The sequence below is a fragment of the Meriones unguiculatus genome, chromosome 7 (assembly GCF_030254825.1).
Source record: "Meriones unguiculatus strain TT.TT164.6M chromosome 7, Bangor_MerUng_6.1, whole genome shotgun sequence".
NCBI classification, from domain to species: Eukaryota; Metazoa; Chordata; class Mammalia; order Rodentia; family Muridae; genus Meriones; species Meriones unguiculatus.
Genome location: NC_083355.1, coordinates 260529 through 270911, shown reverse-complemented (window position 1 = coordinate 270911; position 10383 = coordinate 260529). Strand labels below are relative to the sequence as shown.

The following is a 10383-nucleotide window of genomic DNA, read 5'->3' as shown; positions in this document are numbered from 1 at the left end:
GTTTTTGATCTTGGCCATTCTCATGGGTGTAAGGTGAAATCTCAGGGTTGTTTTGATTTGCATTTCCCTAATGGCTAATGAGGTTGAGCATTTCTTTAAGTGCTTCTCTGCCATTTGGTATTCCTCTACAGAGAATTCTCTGTTTAGCTCTGTTCCCCATTTTTTAAGTGGATTACTTGGTTTGCTGCTTTTCAGCTTCTTTAGTTCTTTATATATATTGGATATGAGTCCTCTGTCAGATAAAGGGTTGGTGAAGATTCTTTCCCAATCTGTAGGTGGTCGCTTTGTTTTGATGATGGTGTCCTTTGCTTTACAGAAGCTTTTCAGTTTCATGAGGTCCCATTTATTGGTTGTTGCTCTTAGAGCCTGTGCTGTTGGTGTTCTGTTCAGGAAGTTTCCCCCTGTACCAATGAGTTCTAGGGTATTTCCCACTTTTTTTTCAAGCCGATTTAATGTGTCTGGTTTTATGTTGAGGTCTTTGATCCACTTGGACTTCAGTTTTGTGCAGGGTGACAAGTATGGATCTATTTTCATTTTTCTACATGTAGACATCCAGTTAGACCAGCACCATTTGTTGAAGATGCTATCTTTTTTCCATTGTATGGTTTTGGCGTCTTTGTCAAAGATCAGGTGTCCATAAGTGTGTGGGTTTATTTCTGGGTCCTCTGTTCAGTTCCATTGATCCACCATTCTGTTTCTATGCCAGTACCATGCAGTTTTTAAAACTGTTGCTCTATAGTACAACTTAAGATCAGGGATGGAGATACCTCCAGAAGATCTTTTATTGTAGAGGATTGTTTTAGCAATTCTGGGTTTCTTGTTATTCCATATGAAGTTGAGAATTTTCCTTTCCAGGTCTGTAAAGAATTGTGTTGGTAATTTGATGGGAATTGCATTGAATCTGTAGATTGCTTTTGGTAAGATGGCCATTTTTACTATGTTAATCCTACCAAGCCATGAGCATGGGAGATCTTTCCATCTTCTCATATCTTCTTCTAATTCTTTCTTCAGAGATTTGAAATTTTTTTCATACAAGTCTTTGACTTCCTTGGTTAGGGTTACTCCGAGGTACCTTATGTCATTTGTGGCTATTGTGAAGGGTGTTGTTTCCTTAATTTCTTTCTCAGTCCTTTTGTCTTTTGTATACAGGAGGGCTACTGATTTTTTTGAGTTAATTTTGTATCCTGCCACTTTGCTGAAGGTGTTTATCAGCTGTAGGAGTTCCCTGGTAGAGTTTTTGGGGTCACTCACATATACTATCATATCATCTGCAAATAGTGATAATTTGACTTCTTCCTTTCCAATTTGTATCCCCTTGATCTCCTTCAACTGTCTTATTGCTCTAGCAAGGACTTCCAGCACTATGTTGAAGAGATATGGAGAGAGTGGGCAGCCTTGTCTTGTCCCTGATTTCAGTGGGATTGCTTTAAGTTTCTCTCCATTCAGTTTGATGTTGGCTATAGGCTTGCTGTATATCGCCTTTACTATGTTTAGATATGTGCCTTGTATCCCTGATCTCTCCAATACTTTGAACATGAATGGATGTTGGATTTTGTCAAAGGCTTTTTCAGCATCTAGGGAGATTATCATGTGGTTTTTTTCTTTCAGTTTGTTAATATGGTGGGTCACATTGATGGATTTCCGTATATTGAACCACCCCTGCATACCTGGGATGAAGCCTACTTGGTCATAGTGGATAATATCTTTGATGTGTTCTTGGATTCGGTTTGCAAGTATTTTATTAAGTATTTTTGCATCAATGTTCATAAGGGAGATTGGCCGGAAATTCTCTTTCTTTGTTGAGTCTTTGTGAGGTTTAGGTACCAAGGTGACTGTGGCTTCATAGAATGAATTTGGTAATATTCCTTCTGTTTCTATTTTGTGGAATAGTTTGAAAAGAATTGGTGTTAGCTCTTCTTTGAAGGTCTGGTAGAATTCTGCGCTGAAGCCATCTGGTCCTGGGCTTTTTTTGGATGGGAGACTTTTGATGACCGCTTCTATTTCTTTGGGGGATATAGGTATATTTAGTTGATTTACCTGGTCCTGGTTCAGCTTTTGTAAGTCAAATCGATCAAGAATATTGTCCATTTCATTTAGATTTTCAAATTTTGTGGCATATAGACTTTTGAAGTAAGTCCTAATGATTGTTTGGATTTCCTCAGTGTCTGTAGTTATATCCCCCTTTTCATTTCTGATTTTGTTGATTTGGGTGGTGTCTCTCTGCCTTTTAGTTAGCCTGGCTAAGGGTTTGTCGATCTTGTTGATTTTCTCAAAGAACCAGCTCTTGGTTTCATTGATTCTTTGAATTGTTTTATTTGTTTCCAATTGATTGATTTCAGCCCTGAGTTTGATTATTTCCAGCCGTCTACTCCTTCTTGGTGTGTCTGCTTCTTCTTTTTCTAGGGTTTTTAAGTGAGCCATTAAGGTGCTTGAATGAGCTGTCTCGAATTTCTTCTTGAAGGCACTTAGTGCTATGAACTTTCCTCTTAGCACTGCTTTCATTGTGTCCCACAAGTTTGGGTATGTTGTGTCTTCATTTTCATTGATTTCTAGAAAGACTTTAATTTCTTTCTTTATTTCTTCCCTGACCCAGCTGTCATTTAGTAACAAGTTGTTCAGTTTCCATGTGTGTGTAGGCTTTTTGTTATTTCTGTTATTGTTGAGGTCCAGCTTTATTCCATGGTGATCAGACAAGATACATGGGATTATTTCAATCTTCTTGTATCTGTTGAGGCTCGCTTTGTGACCCACTATGTGGTCTATTTTGGAGAAGGTTCCATGAGGTGCTGAGAAGAAGGTAAATTCTTTTGTGTTTGGGTGTAAAGTTCTGTAAACATCTGTTAGGTCCATTTGATTCATGACCTCTGTCAGAGACATTGTTTCTTTGTTTAATTTCTGTTTGGTTGACCTGTCCTTTGTTGAGAGTGGGGTGTTGAAGTCTCCCACTATTAATGTGTGTGGATCTATATGTGCTTTAAATTTTATCAATGTTTCTTTCACAAATGTGGGTGCCCTTGTATTTGGGGCATAGATGTTCAGGATTGTGATGTCTTCCTGGTGGAATTTTCCCTTGATGAGTATGAAGTGTCCTTCCCCATCTCTTTTGATTAATTTTGGTTGAAAGTCTATTTTATCAGATATTAGAATGGCTACTCCTGCTTGCTTCTTGGGTCCGTTTGCTTGGAAAGTCGTCTTCCAACCCTTTACCCTCAGGTAATGTCTATCTTTGTGTCTTAGGTGTGTTTCTTGTATGCAACAGATTGCTGGGTTTTGTTTACGTATCCATTCTGTTAATCTGTGTCTTTTTATTGGAGAATTGAGTCCATTGATGTTGAGAGAGATTAATGACCAGTGGCTGTTAGATCTCTTGATTTTGATGTTGGCTGTGGTCATCAGGTTGTGTGCTTGGTTGCTTTTTGTTTTACTGAAGTGAGGTTATTTATTTCCTGTGTTTTCTTGAATGTAGCTAGCTTTCTTGGGTTGTATTTTCCCTTCCAGTGTCTTCTGTAATGCTGGATTTGTTTGTAGGTATTGTTGAAATTTGTTTTTGTCATTGAATATCTTGTTTTCTCCATCTATGAGGACTGAGAGTTTTGCTGGGTATAGTAGCCTGGGCTGACATCTGTGTTCTCTTAGGGTCTGCATGATATCTGTCCAGGCCCTTCTGGCTTTCATAGTGTCTGTTGAAAAGTCAGGTGTGATTCTAATGGGTTTGCCATTATATGTTACTTGGCCTTTTTCCCTTGCAGCTTTTAGTATTTTTTCTTTGTTCTGTATACTTACTGTTTTGATTATTATGTGGCGGGAGGATTTTCTTTTCTGGTCAAATTTGCTGGGTGTTCTGTAGGCCTCATGTATTCTAATTGGCCTCTCCTTTAGCTTGGGGAAATTTTCTTCAATGATTTTGTTGAAAATATTTTCTGGGCCTTGGAGAAGGGAGTCTTCTTTTTCCTCTATACCTATTATTCTTAGGTTTTGTCTTTTCATATTGTCTTGCATTTCTTGGACGGTCTGTGTCAGGAATTTTTCAGATTTAACATTTTCTTTGACAGATACATCGATTTCTTCCATTGTATCTTCTACACCTGAGATTCTTTCTTCCATCTCTTGTAGTCTGTTGGTTATGCTTACCTCTGTAGTTCCTGTTTTCTTCCCTAGATTCTTCCTTTCCATTATTTCTTCCATTTGTGTTTTCTTTAATTTTTCCAATTCTATCTTCAGGTCTTGAGTTGTTTTGTTTACTTCCTTCACCTGTCTGATTGTACTTTCCTGTTTTTCTTTTAGTTCCTTCAACTCTGTTTCTTTCATTTCATTCAGTGTTTTAAGCATTTCCTTTCTAAAGGCCATAAACTGTTTGGCTGCAGCTTCCTCTATTTCTTTACGGATGGCAATATTCTGTTTGAGTTTATCTTCCTCTATGTCTTTACGAATCTTATTTGTTTCCTCTGTTATCATCTTCATGAGCATACTTGTTAGGTCATCTTCTTGGATTTCAGTTATGGTGGGGTGTCCAGGGCTACTTGCCCCTGGGTACCTGGGTTCTGGAGATGCCATATTGCTCTGTCTTTTGTTGCTTGAGCTTTTACGCTGGCCTCTACCCATTGTGTTATCTTAGGAGTTTGGGGTTATTTTCTGGTGGTTCCTGGGGATCCTGTGGTGGAGAGAATCCCCTTTGCAGAAAGCTGGATTTTCCTGAAGGATGTCTTCTCAGCTTTTTGGGTATAGTCCCTGGATGGCTGGTGTTTTTTCAGGAGTTGCTCACCTCAGGGATATAGACTTGAGTGGTAACTGTGGTCTTTGTTAGTCGAGAGGGTTCTCCTCTCACCCAGGGAAGTCCTGAGGGCAGCTGCCCTGTTTCTGGGTTTCTTGTTGCAAATTTAATGATCAGCTGCTGTGACCCAGTTGGACATCAGGCGCGCCTCAACTGTTTGTGCTTGTGTCTGGAGCACAGCTGAGTGCTGGCGCCTCGGCCCCACTAGACTGCTAGACTTTTTCCAGGGAAGGATTGGGTGATTTAGATCAGTACAGTTTCCTTCCTTCCCCGTGGATTCTCTGGAGACACGGACTCCTAGTGTCTTTTTTTGCCCTGGTGCACACTGCTCAGTGTCCGCCAGCTGGCTGGCCACAGAAATTTGCCTGTGCCTGGAGCACAGCTATGTGATGGCGGCTCAGTCTCTGCCAGCTCTCTGGTGTGCAGAAACTGCCTGTGTCTGCCTTTGTGGCTTTTGGGAGTCTGAGTGGCTCCCTAAGCTGGGTAATTTTCCGGGGACCTTTTCAGGTTGGGGGTGAGCTGAGTGCTCTGAGATCAGACCCGCCGTTTCTATCTCCGGTGGCGAATCAGGCGCGCAGGCAGGCAGGGCTCTGTGCTGGAACCTGGGTCCCCGGCTCTGGCTCTGGGCTGGCTCCTGGGGTGCCCGTGGAACCCGCCCGAGTCTTTTCCAGGGGATGTCTGGGTGACCTAAGGCCGGTCCCAATCGTTTCCTGTACCCTGGGGTTATCTCTCGACTGAAAATTCCAGTCTCTGATAGTGTGGTGCCCAAGGTTCAGTCTGGGACCGTGACCAGAGACACTGGCTTGTGGCTCTGGGCTGGGGCTGGGGCTGGCGGCCGGCAGCCAAGCGTCTGGAGGAACCGGGATCTCTTTCGCGGTTTAGCCGGGTGAGTTAAAGGCTGATCTAATCCCCCACCGTGGGGTATCCTCTCACCTGGGAAACACAATGACTGTGTTTTATGGCCGAGAGTTCTGATTGCTGTTCACTGTGCTGATCCTGCTGTGCTGCTGCTCAGAATGAGAGTCCTCCCGGCGCCGCCATCTTGCCCCTTCCCCCAGATTTTTTTTCTTAGGCCTGTGACCTATCTATTCTTGGGTTACTGGCCACTTAAGCACTGGCAGGTATAGGCAACATTTCATGGAGTGGGCTTAAAATCCAGTCCAAAAGTGATTGATTACTCCTATAGCCTTTCTGCCAACTACATCAGTATGTCTTCCAGTAGGTCCCTGTTCTGTTTTGTATGCCATAGTATCACATGAATATTTTTATTTAAATTATAAGAACAGGAGATTGGTAAATAAAAAAGCCTAATTTAGCCTCTGAGCAAAATGTTCACAATTATATAATCAAATATTAATGCTAATATCATTTTATTTTAAAGGCTCATTTAAGTATAGAATTTGCATTAAGAATTCACTAAATCTCATTTTTTAAAAAATACACATTGATAAAAATCACTTAAGCAATATTTCATTCTTCTATCTCATTAACCATAGATCACATATTAGTTTGTGGTATTTATATTTACTCTGGATCATATTTCTTACCCTTTCCCATATGGCTCTAGCCCCTAAAAGTCTGGTCTCCATATAATGAACCAAAGGAAAGTTTCACTCTCTGCTTCAGATTTGGTTTGAGGAAAAACTGAAGCCAACCATACATTTTAAAAGGTTTAAAAAAATTAAAAGAATAATATTGTGATGACTACCTTTTTGAGTGCAGAGCTCCTGTAGCTTTTTTCATCCATAATATCCTGAGGAGTATCTACAGATGTTCAGTTACTAAATACACTTACCACTTAAGGCCAAAGAGTGTTTAATTTCCATCATATGGCCTGAATGACAATCACATAAACTTGCCCACAGTCTTTAAATGGTCTGTTTATAATCTTTTCCTCAACTATTTCAATTGAGAGTTCCATTTCTTGTGATTGCCTGGGATGATTGATGGCCTGATATTGAAAGTGATTCTGATAGGACAAGAAAAACCATCCACTCTTTTGCTTGAAATGTGGGTGAATACTGTAGCCCCACTTTGTTTAGAAAGAGGATCTCATAACACATCTAACTTCTTCAAGACCTTCCGAGTGATAGTTCTTTTGACTGCTCCTTTCACTTCATTGTTTCTTAGGCTGTAAATGATGGGGTTTAACATAGGTGTAATAACAGTATAAGACAAGGATACAAGTTTCTTGCTCTCTGAAGACTGGTTAGATTTGGGCCTTAGATAAGTCAAGCTGGCTGTTCCATAGAAGAGAGATACCACAATTAAGTGTGATGAACATGTAGAAAATGCCTTCTGGCGACCAGTAGCAGATGGCATCCTCAAAATGGTCCCAATAATGCGGGTATAAGAGACCAAAATGAGAGAAAATGGAAACATGATAAAGAGAAGAGTGGATGCAAGTGCTTGCATCTCATATGTAGTTGTATCTTCAGTAACTAATTTTAAGACAGGAGGACCATCACAAAAAAAATGGTCTACAGAATTGGGTCCACAGAAAGGAAGAGCCATCATCCAAGCTGTTTGTAACATGGACACAGGAACACCAGACATCCAAGAACCTATAGCCATCCACAAGCACAGGGACCTATTCATTATGACAGGATAACGAAGAGGATTACAGATGGCAACAAAACGGTCATAAGCCATCATAGAGAGGAGAAAACATTCAGAGCTGCCAAAGAAGAAGAAAAAATACATCTGGGTGCCACAGCCCACAAAAAAGATGACTTTCTTTGTTGATATTAGGTCTACCAGCATCTTTGGCACCATGACCAGAGTGAAACAAACTTCAAGCAGTGATAGGTTTCGCAGAAAAAAGTACATGGGTGTTTGAAGAGCAGGTTCCACACTGGTAACTGTGACAATGAGAAAATTCCCCAGCAAGGTAACTAAATAGATGGCCAGAAACAAAATGAAGAGGGAAACCTGCATATCAGGGTTGTTTGTGAATCCCAGAAGAATGAATTCAGTGACTCTGGTATGGTTTTCACAAGTCATATTTTAGACAATTTCTCACAAAAAAAAAAAAATCAAGCTTGAATCAAAAGCATTCTATCAATATAGCCACCATCTTTAAAAAAATAACAATAAAGTTCCATAAAATGCATTCTTGTTCTCAGTAGTTTTAGTCTTCTGATTTTTCTAAACCATGAGAAATATTTACAGTGAAATAAATATAACATTTTTTTCATAGTCTTACTAATCTTTTCTTTTAGGTGCAGGATTTTGCTCATCAGTAGTCAGAAGTTTAAACTCTTCATCAGAGATGTGCCATTTTAAAAAGCATAGTTTATTAAATTAAGTAACTTAGGAAATAATCATATGATTAAAGATAAACAAATGGTGCTGGTCTAAATGGATGTCTACATATAGAAAATGTAAATTGACCGATATCTATCTATCAACCTGCACAAAAATAAAGTCCAAGTGGATCAAAGATCTTAAAATAAAACAAGTCACACTAAATCTGTTGGAATAAAAAGTGGGGAAGAACCTGGAACTCCTCAGCACAGGAGACAACTTCCTGAACAGAACACCAACAATACAGCCTCTAAGATCAACAATTAATAAATGGCACCTCACGAAACTGAAAAGCTTCTGTAAAGCAAAGGACACTGTCATCAGAACAAAACAACCTACAGACTGGGAAAGGATCTTCACCAATCCTATATCTGACAGAGGGCTAATATCCAGACTATATTAAGAACTCAAGAAGTTAAACACCAACAAAGCAAGTAACCCATTAAAAATGGGGTACACAGCCATTTGCAATTTTAAGAATATTTGAAATTTTTTAGAATTTTCAATTTGAGGGAAATAATCTGCTTACAATGATAATTGGACCTGAGCTTGTTAATGATATATTTTGAGTTCTGGGGTCTAATTTAGTTGGTTATATCTTAGTGGGACTAAAATAAATATTTCATGACTCATTAAGCAATTAATTGAATTTTTAACATAACAAATAATTTTATCTCTCATTCTAATTGATTTTGAAAAAACTATATACATTTTATAGAAATAATTTTGACTCAATGCTGTTATGTGATGAGTACCTATGAATACCTACAATATGAAAGTGGTTGTCTTAATTTTTTTCTAAAATTAGCAGCACTTTTAATAATCTACATGCTTGTGATCAAATATCTCAATGTCTGAACTGTGCAGACTCATGTGATTAAAGTCTAAAGTGCTTCTTATGTGCATCACTATTGATTTCTCAATGTTCTTCTTTAGCATCCCATAACTTTCTAAGCAATACAAAAGTGGTCTGTCATCATTTGTTTTACTTTAATGCAGCACAAAGTTATTTTATTTTCTTTAATTTAACAGTTCCATTATTTTTCTCAGAATTTTTTTGCAATACATGGATGCGAATATAAAATAATATACCTAAACATTAAAGTTGAAGGTCAAAAGAAATTAAAAAGAAATCTTTAAATATAACTTACCAAGTAATAATGACTGACATTTCTTCTTTAATCAGAAGTCCAAGCAATTTTTCAAATGGTAATGATAATGGAACTTGAAATTTTCAATAGCTCAGTCTTCAATGGAGCAAAAGACTTAGAATAATTCTCTTTGTTTTGGCACTAAATGGCGAATATGTTTTAGTAACATTATTTGAAAGTGTAACCAACCTTGGGGAAATGATCTCTGGGACATTGAAAAAAAGACAACTGTTAATTAAGCAGCATTTTCATCCCAAATGGGACTATAGAGTGTTTACAGAATCGACTATGCTTTTTATAAATTATAACTACATTTCAATATATACTTCAGAATAATGGTTCTTTTGTTGTGGTACTCTTAGGTATTACAAATATTGCTGTATAAAAACTATGTGAGGAATATGTATTTTAATTTTTCCTGTAATATTTTCACATTATTGGGAGGAAAAATCAAATTTAATATTAATATAAATTTACAGCATTCACTTAGAACATGAACATTAAAACATATTATTTTAAATACCAAATAAACGCATCCAAAATTGATATATAAAATAACATTTAAAATGGAATGTATATGAATGTACAAGAAACATAAAATGTATATAAAATTTTTACACTTGATCATTTAAAACTGGGAATATATATTTTAATCATGTGATTTTTCTCCATGAACTCAGAAGTTACCTTTAAAAGTCGAATAATGTATAAGAGTAAACATAGAAACTTGAATGTTAATTTTAAAGTAGGATTAAAAATACCATATACACATTTGGGATATTTTTCATGTAGACTAAAAAAATCCATGAAAACAGTTTACAAGAAAAAATTATTCATTGGGATTGACCTCGTGCAGGAGCAAATTGATACCCTATGGCAAATCGCTCAACTTGGCTGTCAATGAAAATATGCTGGACTTTGAGTCACTAGCATATAACATGAGAATTTTTCCTGTGCTGCAAATCTGTCTAAACAATTGTCGAGCTATATTTTAGGTAATTGGACTGGAGAATTCGATACTACGATGGAGCAGCTGAGAGTGGCCATTGTCACAGTAAATTCTACCAGAGTGGACGCAGGACTAGCCACAGGATTATCATCATGGATTGCTGCAGCCATGAATCATCTGAAGGAATGAATGGGCGGGCATGGGAG

General features: G+C 38.0%; 1 protein-coding gene across 1 annotated transcript; it reads right to left on the bottom strand.

Moving 5' to 3' along the window:
• Positions 1–6823: 6823 nt before the first annotated feature.
• Positions 6824–7774, bottom strand: LOC110544301 (olfactory receptor 10A7). The gene has a single exon (XM_021630344.1). The coding sequence runs from the start codon at positions 7772–7774 to the stop codon at positions 6824–6826; it is 951 nt and encodes a 316-aa protein (XP_021486019.1).
• Between the last annotated feature and the right edge of the window lie 2609 nt (positions 7775–10383).